Source organism: Ovis canadensis, chromosome X, assembly GCF_042477335.2.
Source record: "Ovis canadensis isolate MfBH-ARS-UI-01 breed Bighorn chromosome X, ARS-UI_OviCan_v2, whole genome shotgun sequence".
In the NCBI taxonomy this organism is placed as follows: Eukaryota; Metazoa; Chordata; class Mammalia; order Artiodactyla; family Bovidae; genus Ovis; species Ovis canadensis.
In genome coordinates this window covers 58,630,507-58,648,356 of record NC_091727.1, presented here as the reverse complement: position 1 = coordinate 58,648,356, position 17,850 = coordinate 58,630,507, and the positions used below count along the sequence as shown (strand labels likewise).

The following is a 17,850-nucleotide window of genomic DNA, read 5'->3' as shown; positions in this document are numbered from 1 at the left end:
GTGTATGTGTGTGTGTGCATACTCAGTTGTATCCAACTCTTTTGCGACCCAATGGACTACAGCCTGCCAGGCTCCTCTGTCCATGGGATTCTCCAGGCAAGAATACTAGAGTGGGTTGTCATTTCCTTCTCCAGAGGATCTTCCCAACCCAGGGATTGAACCTGCGTCTCTTGCATTTCTGCATTGGCAGGCAGGTTCTTGACCAGCTGATCCACCATATATATATATGGTGCCTGTCTGTGTGAGCTGCAGCATCTCTTTGCTTGGGTCCTTTCCCAAGGAGGAACACATTTACCATGTGTTGTTGTGCACCGAGAGGGACACAGCAGCCATGAGTGGGCAGCTGCATCAGAAAAGGAAGAGCAGACTAAGGGCTGCAAGCTGGTGAGGGATCAATAGAAGCCAGAGTCAACCATGATAAGGGTGGAGGGAAATGCCGCTGAGGATAAGGGGAAACTACAGGAGGGAAGAGGGGTAGGAATGGCAGTAGGCATATCACGAATTGCTAAGTCACTGTCCCTGGGCCCATCCCCAGCTAGACTCCTCCACCAGGCCCAGGATTCCTATCTGACAGGCTTGTCCACAAACAGAAGCTCATCACCAATCAGGTTTTTCATAGACAGGGATTGAGGGGAGGAGCCACTCCTGGGATTGCCTACATGCATACCATCAGGGTCTCTGATATACATGCTGTACAACTGGACTCTGGTGATTTCACTGACATACCCCAAAGACCACAAGCTATTTTCTTCTCTCTTTCACTCTTCCCTCCTACCTCCCACCTCATCTCTGACACTGTCCCCTCATAGATGTTGGAAGAGAGTCTCTTAGACCTGTGCATTTTTCATTTAGAAAATGATGATGAGTGTAGACTATATCACCACTTTCTTTTTCAAACTTTTTTGACCATATATGTAGTGGATACTGTGGTACTCTTCTTGGGTCTCCTCTTCAGGGCCAATGCACCCTGACTATCAGCTGTTGACAGATTGCAGCTGTGTCCTTTGGGGAATTATCTTCTACCACAGGGAACTTTCCTGCCCAAGGTTATACCTATTTTGGACAGCCCATGGATTATGTCTGGTCTGTGAGTGAGTATGAAAGCCAGCCTCTTAGCCTCAATTATAGGCTGACTCTGAAGGACTACCCTAGGATCTCCCTAGAAGCTCTCCCTAGGACCAGCAGACGCCTCAGAGGCAACTGCACTGTGGACCCACTTCTCCAACTGCTCAACTTTGCCTTCCTTGCAGATGTTGATCCCAATGCATGTATGCTAAGTTGCTTTAGTTGTATCTGACTCTTTGCGAGCCCATGCACTATAGCCTACCAGGCTCCTCTGTCCATGGGATTTCCCGGGTAAGAATACTGGAGGGGGTTGCCATGCCCTCCTCCAGGGGATCTTCCTGATCCAGGGATCGAACCAGTGTATTGCATTTCCTGCATTGGCAGGTGGGTTCTTGAGCACTAGCACCACTTGTTGATCCCAAAGGCACTCCCAAATAAGCCTGTGCATGCAATTCTCTGCCTGGAAAATCTGTTTCAGAGATCCCAACCTAAAACAGTGGGTCAGAGAAGTCAAACTACAAAGAAAACACTACTGCCTTTCTGGAGCTGGGCCACCCAGCAGCCCGCAGGCAAAAAGGAGCCATCATTTGTGCTGGTGGAGCATAGATGAGGGCTTTCCTGGTGGCTCAGTGGTAAAGAATCCACCTGCAATGCAGGAGCCTCAGGAGACATGGGTTCGATCCCTGGGTTGGAAAGATCCCCTGGAGGAGGGCATGGCAACCCACTCCAGTGTTCTTGCCTGGAGAATCCCATGGACAGAGGAGTCTGGTGGGCTACAGTCCATGGGGTTGCAAAGAGTTGGACATGACTGAAGTGACTTAGCATGCATGCATGCAGCATAGATGGCCTCTGACATGCTGTAGTAACACAAAGTGCCCTGTGGCATGTCTGGGCTGTGGTACAAGCAGGATGCCACTTGCACCATAAGATGTAGCAAACCCTATGATGCTGGAGATGTCTTCAGGGAGAAGATGTGGCATGGAGTGGATTCTCCTGAGTGGGAGAATTACAGTGCAGGCGCATAGGGTTTTGAAGCAGCAGTAACTTAACTGATGGTGGACTGTAATGAGATACTAGTGGAAGGGAATGCACCAGCTGGTGAAATATTGCTGGTACTTGACAGGTATGAGGGAAATGATAACCAGACTCAGGGGACTAAACACCATTTGATTAGCTGAAGAAATATATGACATGCTTAGGGTGAATAATCAACAATTCAAAGCAAAATGTAGGGACGTGCCTGTGGTCCAGTGGCTAAGAGTCTGTGCTTCCAAGACAGAGGGCCCAGGTTCAAACCATGCTCAGGGAACTAGATCCTACATGCTGCAACTAAAGATCCCATGTGCTGCAACTAAAACCTGACACAGTCAAATAACAAATTTTTAAAACAGCAAAATGTAAAAGACAAAAGACCTCCTTGGGTGTATTTAGTTCAGTCCAGTCGCTCAGTCGTGTCCGACTCTTTGCGACTCCATGCACTGCAGCACACCAGGCTTCCCTGTCCATTACCAACTCCCAGAGTTTACTCAAACTCATGCTCATTGAGTCGATGATGCCATCCAAACATCTCATCCTCTGTTGTCCCCTTCTCCTCCTGCCTTCAATCTTTCCCAGCATCAGGGTCTTTTCAGATGAGTCAGCTCTTCACATCAGGTGGCCAAAGGATCAGAGTATCAGCTTCAACATCAGTCCTTCCAATGAATATTCAGGACTGATTTCCCTTAGGATGGACTGGTTGGATCTCCTTGCAGGCCAAGGGACTCTCAAGAGTCTTCTCCAACACCACAGTTCAAAAGCATCAGTTCTTCAGTGCTCAGCTTTCTCTATAGTCCAACGCTCACATCCATACATGTCTATTGGAAAAACCATAGCCTTGACTAGACGGGCCTTTGTTGGCAAAGTAGTGTTCCTGTTTTTTAATATGATGTCTAGGTTGGTCATAATTTTTCTTCCAAGGAGTTAGTGTCTTTTAATTTCATGGCTGCAGTCACCAGCTGCAGTGATTTTGGAGCCCAAAAAATAAAGCCTGCCACTGTTTCCCCATTTATTTCCCATGAAGTGATGGGACTGGATGCCATGATCTTAGTTTTCTGAATGTTGAGCTTTAAGCCAACTTTTTCGCTCTCCTCTTTCACTTTCATCAAGAGGCTCTTTAGTTCTTCTTCACTTTCTGCCATAAGGATGGTATCATCTGCATATCTGAGGTTATTGGCATTTCTCCTGGCAATCTTGATTCCAGCTTGCACTTCTTCCAGCCCAGCATTTCTCATGATGCACTCTGCATAGAAGTTAAATAAGCAGGGTGACAATATACAGCCTTGACGTACTCCTTTTCCTATTTGGAACCAGTCTGTTGTTCCATGTCCAGTTCTAACTCTTGCTTCCTAACCTGCATACAGATTTCTCAAGAGGCAGGTCAGGTGGTCTGGTATTCCCATCTCTTTGAGAATTTTCCATAGTTTATTGTGATCCACACAGTCAAAGGCTTTGGCATAGTCAATAAAGCAGAAATATATGTTTTTCTGGAACATATATTTTTCTATCTTGCTTTTTCAATGATCCAGTGGATTTTGGCAATTTGATCTCTGGTTCCTCTGCCTTTTCTAAATCCAGCTTGAACATCTGGAAGTTCATGGTTCACGTATTGCTGAAGCCTGGCTTGGAGAATTTTGAGCATTATGTTTTACTAGCGTGGGTGATGAGTGCAATTGTGCGGTAGTTTGAGCATTCTTTGGCATTGCCTTTCTTTGGGATTGGAATGAAAACTGACCTCTTCCAGGTCATGGTGGAGAGTTCTGATAAAATGTGGTCCATTGGAGAAGGGAATGGCAAACCACTTCAGTATTCTTGCCTTGAGACCCCCATGAACAGTATGAAAAGGCAAAGAGATAGGACACTGCAAGATGAATTCCCCAGGTTGGTAGGTGCCCAATACGCTACTAGAGATCACTGGAGAAATAACTCTAGAAGAATGAAGAGACGGAGCAAAAGTAAAAACAACACCCAGTTGTGGATGGGACTGGTGGTGGAAGCAAGGTCCAATGCTCTAAAGAGTAATATTGCATAGGAACCATGAATCGAGGCAAATTGGAAGTGGTCAAACAAGAGACGGCAACAGTGAACGTCGACATTCTATGAATCAGCAAACTAAAATGGACTGAAATGGGTGAATTTAACTCAGATGATCATCATATCTACACTGTGGGCAAGAATCCCTTAGAAGAAATGGAGTAGCCCTCATAGTAAACAAAAGAGTCTGAAATGCAGTACTTGGATGCAATCTCAAAAATGACAGTATGATCTCTGTTCATTTCCAAGGCAAACTATTCAATATCACAGTAATCCAAGTCTATGCCCTGACCAGTAATGCTGAAGAAGCTGAAGTTGAATGGTTCTATGAAGACCTACAAGACCTTCTAGAACTAAAACCAAAAAAAGATGTCCTTTTCATTATATGGGACTGGAATGCAAAGATGTCCTTTTCATTATAGGGGACTGGATGGGACTAGGAAGTCAAAAAATACCTGGAGTGACAGGCAAATTTGACCTTGGAGTACAGAATGAAACAAGGCAAAGGCTAACAGAGTTTTACCAAGAGAACGCACTGGTCATAACAAATATCCTCTTACAACAACACAAGAGAAGACTCTACACATGGACATCACCAGATGGTCGACACCAAAATCAGACTGATTATATTCTTTGCAGCCAAAGATGGAGAAGCTCTATACAGTCAGCAAAAACTATACTGGGAGCTGACTGTGGCTCAGATCATGAACTCCTTATTGCTACATTCAGACTTAAATTGAAGAAAGTAGGGAAAACCACTAGACCATTCAGGTATGAACTAAATCAAATCCTTAACGATTATACAGTGAAAGTGAGAAATAGATTTAAGGGACTAGATCTCATAGATAGAATGCCTGATGAATTATGGATGGAAGTTCATGACATTGTACAGGAGACAGGGATCAGACCATCCCTAAGAAAAAGAAATGCATAAAAGCAAAATGGCTGTCTAAGGAGGTCTTACAAATAGCTGTGAAAAGAAGAGAAGCGAAAAGCAAAGGAGAAAAGGAAAGATATAAGCATCTGAATGCACAGTTCCAAAGAAGAGCAAGGAGAGATAAGAAAACCTTGCTTAGTGATCAGTGCAAAGAAATAGAGGAAAACAATAGAATGGGAAAGACTAGAGATGTCTTCAAGAAAATTAGAGATAACAAAGGAATATTTCATGCAAAGATGGGCTCAATAAAGGGCAGAAATGGTATGGACCTAACAGAAGCAGAAGATATTAAGAAGAGGTGGCAAGAATACACAGAAGAACTGTATAAAAAAGAGCTTCACGACCCAGATAATCACGATGGTGTGATCACTCACCTAGAGCCAAACATCCTGGAATGTGAAGTCAAGCGGACCTTCGGAAGCCTCACTACAAACAAAGCTAGTGGAGGTGATGAAATTCCAGTTGAGCTATTTCAAATCCTGAAAGATGGTGCTGTGAAAGTGCTGCACTCAATATGGCAGCAAATTTGGATGTATTTAAGGAAACCTCAATCTTCTGTGACCAGAGGGCAGATGGAGGAGATCAGACGTAAGACTTAACTGTAAGGGTAGCAGAACTTCAGAGAAGGTTGAATTCTCAGGCCCAGTACATCCCCTGTTCCATGCTCAGGGCCCTAATAGGATATGAGTGGAGCCCTGAGATTGGGATGGGGCTATCTGGGAAGATGCATTTAACACCCTGACCTTACAGATTCACCTGAACCCACTGGGTCTGCAGAATTAGCCCACTTCTCTTTGTTAGAATATAGACCTTCCCTTTGCTCGAAGATGATGCACAGGCCTTGAGTGAAGCATGTGCCTTATAAAACAATTCTTCCTCACAGAATCAACTTCCCTTCCCCTCGTGGCAACCAGATCAATAACCAGGGTCAAATCCTAGCACAACCTGACTAGAGAGGTTCTCAGCTTGCAAAGAAAGCAAAGGAATGATATGTGGAAGCTGAAGAATCTGGCTAACATGTATCGGCAGGAACTGGGAAAGCAAGCCTGAGACTGGATGCTGAGGACAATGGATCAAGGGAATGAAGCATGAACCTGGAGCACTGTCCCAAGACACAGAACTTAAAACCATGGTAAGGACTCTAGGAAATGTTGCTGATACAATTTTTGGATGACTTGTGGAAGCCTGGCAAGAACAGTGGCCCACACCAAGTGAAGTAGAAATACCAGACTTCAATGGCAGATTGTGGAGGAAAGGATCAAAGGGCTCAGATAAGCTGATGTGTTAGAGAAGATACACTACTCCAGTCTGGAAAACCAACTAGCTGACTATATTCTATGGGAGGGCCCAGAGCGTATACCCAAATTACAAATGAGGAATACGTTGGTGAGAGTAGCAGCAGATATGTTGAGAAGCACAGTGGAGGTAAGGTCATAAGTGAAGTCCCAGCCCAGGTCCTGCTCACAGTGGGTCCACTGGGTCCACAGGTCCACCTAGTGATCACTTCACCAGCCCACAAATACCTAATTGGAATGGACATATCTGTAGTTTTCAGAACCCCTACATGAGTTCCTTGGCCTGTGGGGGAAGAGCTATGGTAGCTGGGAAGTTCAAATGGATGCCTTGGAAACTATTCCTGCCTTCCCTGAGCAAAGCTATAAATCAAAGACAATACTGTATCTATCCTAAGGGTGATGGTAGAAATTAGTGTCCCTCTGAAAGATCCAAAGGATGCAGGGGTGTTAGTCCCACCATGTATATGTGCTTAGTTGCTCAGTCGAGTCTGATTCTTTGTGACCCCATGGACTGTAGCCCGCCATGCTCCTCTGTCCATGGGGGTTCTCCAGGCAAGAATACTGGAGTGGGTTGCCGTGCCCTCCTCTAGGGGATCTTCCCAACCCAGGGATCAAACCCAGGTCTCCTGCATTGCAGGTGGATTCTTTACTATCAGAGCCACCAGGGAAGCCCGAGAATACCGGAGTGGGTAGCCTATCCCTTCTCCAAGGGAACTTCCAGACCCAGAAATCGAACAGGGGTATCCTGCATTGCAGGCAGATTCTCTACCAGCTGAGTCACCCGGGAAGCTCAGTCCCATCATATCTCTGCTGAGTTAACCAATTTGGGCCCTGAGGAGGCTGGATAGATCCTTGAGAATGTAGACTACTGCAAGCTCAACCAAATGGTAGCACTGATTGAAGCTGCAGTACTAGTCATGCTGACATTGCTGGAGCAAATGAAAAGATCTCAGGTATGGCAGGTGGCCACTGATATAGTGAATACCTTTTCTATTTTGATCAGAAGATCAGAGACATTTCACATTCATCTGGGACTGACCACAATATACATTGATGGTCTTGCCATAGGGCTAAGTTATCTTTCTCATCCTATGTTATCATATAGTCGAAGGAGGAATGGACTATCTGGACATCCCAGGGACTATCACATTGGACTACTATAACAATTACACCGTATTGATAGGCAAGATGAGCAAGAGTTGGTTAGCACACTGCATTGATAAGACACATGCACTCCAGAGGGTGGGAGGTAAACCCTAAAAACACTCAAGGTCCTGCCATATTAGTACAGTTTTTAGGGATTTGGGGGTACAAGGTATGCCAGAACAGCCCCTCCAAATCATAGGGCAAAGCATCTCATCACACACCTCCCACTATGATGAATAAAAACAGAACAGATGGGAAGATTCCTCAGGTTCTGGAGGCAGCATAATCCACACCTGGAAATACTGCTCTGATCCATATTTCAGGTGACATCTAAGGCTGCTAGCCCTGAACAGGTCCAGGCTGTGGTGCAAGCAGTCCTGCCACTCAGGGTATATGATCCAGCAGATCCTACGATACTGCACTGTGGGGGAAAATGCAGTGTGGAGCTTATGGGATGCTTGACTGGGAGGCCCCTGGGGTTTTGGACCAAGGCCATGCCATCTGCAGCAGAGAATTACACAGCTTTTGAGAAACAAATCCTGGTACAGTACTGGACCCTGGGTGAGACAGAATGCTTGACCACAGGGTACCAAGGAACCACGTATCCTGGTGCCTGTTATGAGCTGGGTCGCACCAGGCCCACCAAGTAATGAAGTCAGGCCCAGCAGCCAGGATCGATCCCAGATAGGACCAAGCAAGCTGTCTGAGCAAGTAACCCGGATGCCTGTGTCATCCACACTGTTGTGTTAGTGCCTCCCTCAGCTCACTAAGAGAACTCCTTAGAACCAGCAGATGAAGGGAGAAAAATCTTAAGCTTGGTTCACAAATGGGTTGGCTTGCTATGTGGGTGGAATAGACAAAAATGAACAGGAGTGATCCTATGGCCCCTTTCAGAGTGGCCTTGAAAAACAGTGGCAAAACTCTCAAGGGGCAGAGCTTTTGTCTGTGCACCTGGTCATCTATTCTGTTGGGAAAGAGAAGCAACCCAAGATTCAAATACATATTCACTGATGGGCAGTGGTAAATGGCTTGGCTGATTAGGCAGAGGCCCTGAAGGAACAATATTGGAAGATCAGGAAAAGGAGGTCTGGGACACCGAAATATGGGTGGACAAATGGGATTGGAGATGAAATGGAGTGAAGATCTTTGTATTGTGTGTTAACACCCACCAGATAGCATCCACCCTGAAAGTGGCACTAAGCAACCAGGTAGGTAGAATGACTCAGCCAAATGATGTCAGCCAGTTTCTAGAATCAGCTGCCCCAGCACTGGCAGATGGGAAAACATATGAAGTGGCAAGGGTAACAGAGATGGAGGCTGAGTGTGGGGCCTATGGCATCATTGCTGAATGTCCAACCTGCCAGCATCAGAGACCAATATTGGGTCCCCAACACAGCACCATCCCTTAGGAAGGCAACCAGCCACTCTGTGGTGGGCTGACTACACTGGGCCTTCTACTCTGGAAAGAGTAATGATTCATTTTGACTGGAATATTCTATATATGAGTTTGCTTTTCCTGACTACCAGACCTTAGCCAGCATCGCTGTCCAAGGGCTTACATAATATTTGATCCACCAGTATGGCATTCCACACAACAGTGAAACAAGCTGAAGGACACACTTTACAGCAAAGGAGGTGTAATCAACCGACATTTTATACTGATGACATTCTATACCACACCATGCAGAAGCTGCTAGTCAGACAGAGTGATGGAACAAATTGGTATATCCACAGCTAAGATTTCAGCTTGGAGGTGACACTGTGCAAGATGTGGGGTACCATCCTCCAAAACACAGTATACACCCTAAATCAATGAACATTGTTTGGGCTGTGTTCCTTACAGGTAGAATACACTGGTTTGGGAACTCAGAGGTGAAAGCAGGAGTGGCCTAGCTTACCATCAATCCCTGGATCCACTTTTGGAATGTGTGTTTCCTTTTTCCTTAGGGCTCTGCAAGGTTAAAGGTCCTGATTCTCCAAGGGGGAACACTGCTACCAGGGGACACAGCATTACATTCTAAGCTTTGACTGCTACCTGGACACTTCAGGTTTCACAAGCCAATGGATAAGAAGATGAGTCTGTCTCAGCAGGTCCATAGACCCCGGTCATCAGAAGGAGATAGTTGCTGTTGTTTAGTTGCTAAGCCGTGCCTGACTCTTTGCAACCCCATAGACTGTAGCCCACCAGGTTCCTCTGTCCATGGGATTTCCCAGGCAAGAGTATTGGTGTGGGTTGCCATTTCCTTCTCGAGGGGATCTTCCTGACCCAGGGATCAAACCCAAGTCTCCTACATTAGCAGGTGGATTCTTTACCACTGAGCCACCAGGGAAGTCCAGGAGTTGATAGGGCTGCCATTAAACAATGGGGGCAGGGAGGAATATATCTGACCCTCAGGCTGTCTGCTTTGACATTTTGTTGGTATTCTTGTTCAACACTGAAGGCAAATGGACAAGTACAGCAGTCATAGCCTGAGCAGATGGGGACCAGGAGCTCAGGGATCCCTCAAGGATGAGGGAATGGATCACTCACCAGGTAAGCCACTGTGACCAAGAGAGGTGCTAGCTGAGGGTAAGGGGAATCTAGATTGTGTAATACAGGAAGGAAACAATGTATCATTTATTTATGCCACATTTATCAAACTACAGTGGAGGCTGTAGTTTGTCCCACTAACTGTGGTCTTTCAAGTGCACCCCAGAAAACAAGACCAATTAGAATCCTAGAAATGCTGTTCCCAGATGGAATGAACTTACTTCTGAAAAGCAAGTGAATCTGAGAAGTCCTGGGGGTTGCCTATGTGCTCTACTCAGATCTTCAAGCCCCTCCTTCTTGTCGTAACTGTCCTCCAGCTTCCGGGAATATCTGCTGCTGAAGGCTCCCAGTGCTGTCCATCATTGGGAACTGCCCCCTACAGCAGGGACTCACCTTCTGCAAGATTATGCCTCCTCCCAGAGGGCAACCTGTAGTCACTGACTAATGCAGGACTACAAAAGCCTGGCCATCCCATCTCAATTGGGACAACTCTGAAGGGTCATCCCATCTCCAGAGCTCCCCAGATGATCGGCTGGAGCAATTGTTGCACAGCATCACAGCTGCTCAACCTTTCCATCTGCCAAGTCCTGCTTCCCCCACTCCTCCTCTGCAACACGTGTTGTTCCCAAGAGCTCTCCCCGATCAATCTGCACACAAATCTCAGAGTCTCAGGGTCTGCATCCAGGGAAGTCTAAGAAAAGAAGCCACAGTAAGAATGTTCTATATATATATAATATATATTATATAAGACACATATGCAGAAAATTTAATATAGGATGTCTTATATAACATATTGCATGTTATATATTATGTGTTGCAGTATCTAGAATGTATATAAATATGCATATAGAATGAAAGTTTCAGTAAATAATTACCTTTAATATGTACAATGGGGTCATATTTCCTATTCTATTTCATGAAAAGAAACATTCATTTCATGAAAAGAAACATACACATATATATGTATGTGGTATTATAAACCCATTGTATAACAAATATATTACAGATACATATAATACGTATTAATACATATTACATTAATACATATGTAATACATATTACATATAATATGTAATAATACATATAATATGTATGGTACACACTAATGATTATATTTCTTATTGGAGTAAGTTTCACTAAATAATAATTCCACTTACTATGTACAATGTACTCTCATTTTTTATTTTCATGTATCAATATTATAATTTATCATAGTTTTATTTTCATTTCATGAAAAAAATGAAACACTGGTCACAAGCCAAGAGGTGACCTACAGCTGGAAAAACACTGGATTAAATGATCTGTAAAAAGAGGTGATGAGTCTCAATTCTGAGTTTTCAGCTTTAAAGCACACAGGACTCAAGACCCAGGAAGGAAGGAGAGGGGTGAGGTTTGGTGGGGAAGGCACCAAACTGTACTTAGGTGTACAACCCCATTACAGAATTTGTATGATTCCTTTTATTCCAGGCTGAAATCCCTAAGCTTGTGTGGTTCTGAATGTCTGCAAGCTGGTGATGCAGAGTCTCTGTTCCTCGCACTAAACCTGGTGTACACAGGCTCTCTCCCTTTACCCATCCCACCCCATCTATACCAGGCACTAAATAAATAGTTGCTAGGTCGACTGGAAGAAAAGACTGAAGCAACTGCTGGGATAAAGGAAGGTTTTTGGGATACAGAAGTGGAAGGGAAGAATAGTTCACAGAATTCAGCAGGTGCTCAGTAAGTGCTTGCTAGACAAATTAGAAGAAAAAGTAGAAAATACAGGAGTTGTGATTATGGAAAGGCGAAGGGTCTTGTCAGTGGTCTGTAGATAATATATGTTTAATGGAATGAAGGAAAAGGCAGCAGCAACCTGCCTGGAGGGTTGGAGTGAAGAAGGTAAGTCGAAAGGAGGGTGGTTACTAAAATATTCCAGTGGATCTTTCCAAACCAGGGATCAGAATCGCATCTATTGCATCTCCTGCATTGGCAAGCAGATTCTTTACCACTAGCGCCACCTGGGAAGCCCCCAATGTACAGCAAGGGCTTCAATAAGGTTTGTTGACTTCAATAGAGCAAATTTAGCCAGGAAGATGGCATCTGTGCGAGTGGGTGTTGGTGAAGGAATTAAAACACGTGTTCAATAAATGCTTTATGGACTGAAGGAGAAAAGAGTGGAGGAGTCTGCTGCAGGGATAGGAATGTTGTTGTTTGAGCAGAACACAGTAAGAGAGTGATAAATCCTTTTTGGATTACTTGGGGGGAAAGGGCAGTGGGGAAGATGGCTACTACATGGGAGAGGGTTCCTAGCCAGAATGCAGTAGGTACACATCGTGAGTTTTTGAGATTGTGTCATGTGAAAGGCAGGATGTAGATTGTTGAAGGAGGAATTAGGGCTACAGGAGGGGGAGAAGAGGCACTGACTATGGGTTCTCAGAGTATAGAATAAGTGCTCATTAAAAGATTGTTGGGGCTGAGTAGAGGAGAAGGTATGAAGAATCCAACTAGTGGTTGGGATTAGAAGGAAAAGAAACTGAGGGAGGCTTCTTCCTAATGTATTGTAGTGCATAATAAATGCCTCCCATAGTTTAACACATGGAAAGTATGCAACAACTGTCTGTAGAATGAACAAATGGCTCTGAATAGAGAGAAAGCCTGCTGGGTAAGGGCTCCTGGCAGAGGAGAGGTAATTAACCAGTAAAGAGCTGGTACTCAATATATTTAGGCTGAAGGGGACCCCTGGAGAGAGAGCTCTTGAGACAAGGACAGGAACTTCCAAGCTTGGAAAGGGGAAGTTGAGAATGTCTCTTATATAGTAAGTCCTCAGTTAAGTGTTTATTGGTTTAAATAGAAAAAAAAGCCCTTCGGGGTCTTAAGATTGGGAGAGGAAATCCTAGGGAGACTGAAGAGAGTGAGAAAAGGGTAACTCTTCTAAATTTGGTTCTAGATTTATTGAAGGAAAGGACTCTGTGGAAATGTTGTATGACTGGCACAGGTTATCCTAAGAGTAAAGAAGGGGAATCTACTTCCTACACACAACAGGTACTGCAAATGTGCTCATGCACCCACTGGAAGAAAAGCACTTTGGGGAGGAGGTGTGAATATAGAGCACCCAGGAAGCACTACACAAATGCTCACAGGAGCTGCTGGAGGAAAATGCCTTTGGGGGAAGGTGATCTAGAATCAAGCACCTGGCAGACAGTGACCAAATGCTCACTGCATCCATTAAAAGAAAATGTCTTTGGGGAAGATTGGTGGCGGTGGGCGGTGGGCGGGGGGGGGGAGGCTATGGAAGAGCATATCATCACCGGATCCATTGGAGGAAAAGTCTTTGGGGGAAGAGAAATGGGGATACAGTAACTTGATTTATGTGAGCTTGATTCTCCATCCTTGGGAAGAAAGGCTTTTATGAAGAAGGCACAGAATCGGCACACAGTGGGTACTCCACAAATGCTCCAGGAGTGATTTTTTAAAGAGGTATTTGGAAAGACAGATTGAAATGTTCTACACAGTAAGTGCAGATATATGATCACTGTATTAATTGGAGGCAAAGGTCTTTATGGAGAAGGTCTGAGGTTGAGTCATGCAGATGGTGCTCAATATATACAGACTGAAGCCACTGGAGGAAAAGGCATTGGGGAAAGGGTCTGGGGTGACGTAAACAGTGGGCACTCAATAAATGCTTGCTGAATACACTGAAGGAAAGAGTCTTTAGAGAAGGCTCACACCTTTAGATCAGGCAGTTAGTAAAGTCTTGGTGGGTCCACCAAAGGAAAGATTGTTGAAGAAGTAGTTGAGAATAGGCGGTAGGGGAGGCACTCAAATGAATGCCTTCTAGATCCTTCTGCTGTAGGAAAAGGATTTAGAGCAGACAGTGTGAAGATAAGCCTCACACAGTAGGTTTAAAAATGGTCATAGAACTCATTTAAGGAAAATATGTTTGAGGAAAGGGCTTGGGGATGGGGCATACACCAGGCCCTTAATAAATGCTTCTTAGATCCTTTGGAGAATTAAGCCCTTAGGGGGACTGAATTGGGGCACACAGAAGGAATTCAATAAAAACTCATAGGATCCATTAAAGGCAACGCTTTTGGCAAGAAGCTGGGGTGGGATACACAGCAGGCACTCAGTGTTCAGTGAATAGTTTAAAAGGTTTTTGAGGTGAGGGCTGGGGTGGGGCACATAGTGCACTCTGGATACATGCTCACGAGATCAGAGAAGGCCTTAGGGCAAGGACTGAGGAGGACAAAACACCTATCAAGCTCCCAACAAATGTTCACAGAATTCATGTAAGCCAAACGCCTTGAGGAAGGGCTCCCCACTGAGGCACACTGCCGGTACTTGATAAATGCTCACAAGATCCATTAGAGGACAAGACCTTTGGGGCACGGGTTGCGGGGTGCAGGGCACATCAGACTCTTGAATGCTCACAGGATATACTGAAGTCAGGTTTGTGGAATGGAGGCACACAGCAGGCGCCCGATAACTGCTCCCTGTATGGATCAAGAAGGCCTGGGTGAGGGCAGCGGGAAAGCAAGGGTGGGGCACACAGGAAGCGCTTCGTATAATAATTTAAAGGAAGAGGGTTTGGGCAAGGGGGGCAGACAGAGGGCAAACAAGCGGCGCTCAATAATTGCTCATCATGGGATGATCTGGGGACCCAGAACCGCGGGGGCACGTCCCCAGCAGTGGCTTACCAGTCGGTGTGGGGCTCGTCGATTACCAGCAGCACCCTGGCGGCGGCGCCCCCACGGCCTGCGCCCCCAGAGCCGCCGCCCACCTGCTCGCTGAAGGTGGCGGCCGCGGCCGCTGTGGTCTGCTTGACCGCATTGGACAGCGACGAGAAGAAGCCACCGCCCCCCGAGGACCCGGGGCTAGGGGCAGCTGGAGAGGCCACGGGGGCGGCCGAAGAGGCCCTCTCGCCAGTGGCGGTCGCAGGACCGGTAGTGGCCCCGGGACTAGGGGCAGCGGGCGGCGGTGGGGGCGGCTGCGGGCGCTGCAGGTCTGTCATGTACCCATTTGGCAGATTGGCCATGAAGTTGCTGTCCGACAGGCGGCGCCGTAGGTAGTTCATGGCTGCAGAGCGGGGCAGGGGGTCTTAGGAGCAGTCTGGTCAGGAGCCGCGGGGGCGGACCGCGATCGGCCCAGGAGCACCGCTGCGCTCTCAGGCACGACACGTCTCTTCCGCTGCCCGCTGCAGACTGAGGCAGCGCTGAGTCGCCGCCGCCGCCGCAGCGCGGTTGGTCGCGCCCGTGACCCCCTATTTCGCGCCCCGTGTGGTGCAGTCCGGCTGGGCCGGCAGCGGCGCGGACGCGACCAAGGCTACTGCGAAGGGGAGTTTGCGGAGGAGCGGCGAGTGACGTCAGCGCGCCTTCAGTGCCAGGGCGGCGGCGGCGCGCGCCGGCAGGCGGGGGCGAAGGAGCTGTCCGCGGTGCTGAAGGCATAAGTGCGCAAGCGCCACGCCGCATCCTGTCTCCCCTCCCCCGCCTCAGACTGGGGGTGCGCAATTTGGGGATGGGGGCGGGGTGGGAGCCTGTCCGGAGGGTCGGGTGGGTGCATCAGGCAAGCCTCCCACCCTGTCTCATCCTGGTCTTCACATGCACTCGCACCCACACCTAGGACCCTCTGCGGATACTAGGTTTCCAGTGTTGATATTCACCACAGGAGGCATTTGGGGGGGTGGGAATGGAGTTATACTCGGAAACTTGAAAGTAGAGAAATAACCCCTTCACAGCGAGAGCCGAGGGTCACACGCAGTACTCTGCAAGATCAGTTTCCCACGTCCACATAGGCAGAGAGATGGATGCGCGGGTGGTGTAGACAGCATCAGACAGGCGGAGGTGGACACTTGGGAGGAGTGTACTCTTGCCCAGGGTTGGGGGGCGTCCTGGAGGCACACTGGGAATGACATGTACGTGGAGATACATATAGAAATACACAAAAGTAGGGAAACATACGGAGGCATGTACAGAGATAGAACACACCGATCTAAGTATCTATACTGACACAAACAAGCCCAGGGTAATACTCATGGGCATACACGCACATGAATACGCCTACACACACACACACACACACACACACACACAGAGGCACCACACAGACACACAGAGACCTAGAGAAACTCACATGAGCATGCACCCCCGGACAAAACGCACCCACAATCATGGACAAACCCAGATCTCCATACAGACACATTCTCTGAAGTCTAGTCCTGATGTGTGTTCATCTCTCCCCACACACACTTGGCCAACAAGCCTCCATCCTTTTGCCCTGGACACAGTCAGAAACCATGATATCCACCTGGCATTGTCAGTGCCCAAGGCTATCATCCTCTGTACCAGAAAGCTTCCCACAGGCAGAGGCAGACCCATTCTAGGGTATGCAAGCTGTAGGTGCCAAATAATGTTCACCACATGCACAAATGATCTTTGTAGTCCAGGCAGGGGTGGGCTATGAAAGCTTCTATAGGATCCTGATTACAGTGAAGACACAAATTCATTTAAAAATAATAATTCACTAACTGATTGTACCCAATTCTCATAAAACTATGGAGTGGGTAGTATGATTTCCATTTTACAGATGGAATCCAAGAACTCCAATTCATTCCCAAAGGGTCATGTTCACTTTGTGATCCATACTTTTTAAAAAAGAATGTGCCGGAAAGGGATGTCAGTGTGGCTGGAGCAGAATGAATGAGGGAGACTGTGGCAGAAGAAGGGGTCAGAGAGGTTAGCAGGGTCCAGATGGAGCAGGGCCTTGTGGGCCATAGTGAGTGATGATGGTGGACCAAGTGAGATGGAAGAAGATATGGCAAGAAGTAGGCAGATTTGGAGTCTTTTCTTCCTGAAGAAAATACAGAGATAGAACACACCAATCTAAGTATCTATACTGACAAGCCCAGGGTAATACTCATGGGCATACATGCATATGAATACGCCTACACACACACAGAGGCACCACACGGACACACAGAGACCCAGGCAGATTTGGAGTCTTTTCTGCCTGGAGGACTTTCAAATGAATCATCCACTTATTCATTTGTACATTCTCCATTTATTAAATATTTGGCATGTTCAAACAAGGTCATGGTGTGAGGTCTGGAGTCAGAGTGCCTGGGTTCAAACTGGCCCTCTACTATACTCTTGGGAAAATGACTTAACATCTCCAAAACTCAGCTTCCTCACCTGTAAAAACAATCACCTGACCAACTCTAAAAGATAGGGGTGGGGGAGTGCTGTGCCTTTCTCTCTCAAGGATCACTTTTGGCCAAGGTCTCCAGGAAGTCCCCTCTCCCCTTAGGCTCCTGCTGTCCATCGCCTCTGCTCCCTCCTCCATCTCAGCCAGCTTCAGTCCATCTGCAGGCCTTTGCTTTGGCCATTCATTCTCTCTCTCATGGATGCCCTTTGGCATCCCCATTCCAGTGTTCCCCAGATGGGGAACTGCCCAGAAATTGGGTATTTCCCAACATTGTGAAGTATATGCTCCCCAGTTTTTGCTCAGTAATGGAAGCAAACAAGTTCTGCTGGGTCTGTGGTGACCTCTCTGAGGCACAGGAGCAGCTGCAGGTCTACAGACCTTTTTGGATCCTCTAGGAGTAAGAAGTCGGGCTCCTTAGCAGTCTGTCTCTAGACTGCCTCTTCCCAGTGGCCCTGTTGCCAGGTTTATAGTACCATGCCCCTCAATGTCATCCCCTTTCTCCAGGTAGCTCACTTTCCAGAAATTAATTTTTGGTAGAAGAATGAAGAGTTTCCCACCCCCACCCCCAAGGAGTGTCTCAACTCCCTGTGGCAGAGGTCTCAACTCCTCTGCACTAGCTTCATCTTCTC

General features: G+C 46.9%; 1 protein-coding gene across 2 annotated transcripts in view; it reads right to left on the bottom strand.

The window, feature by feature from the left end:
* Positions 1-15,282, bottom strand: part of SYN1 (synapsin I) — a 53,716-nt gene extending 38,434 nt beyond the window's left edge. Inside the window, exon 1 of one of the 2 annotated variants that reach the window (XM_070291708.1) lies at positions 14,719-15,282. In XM_070291708.1, coding sequence (XP_070147809.1) covers positions 14,719-15,095 — 377 coding nt within the window. In that variant the 5' untranslated portion in view covers positions 15,096-15,282. The remainder of the gene's footprint in view (positions 1-14,718) is intronic. The other variant, XM_070291707.1, reaches the window with a different exon arrangement.
* Between the last annotated feature and the right edge of the window lie 2,568 nt (positions 15,283-17,850).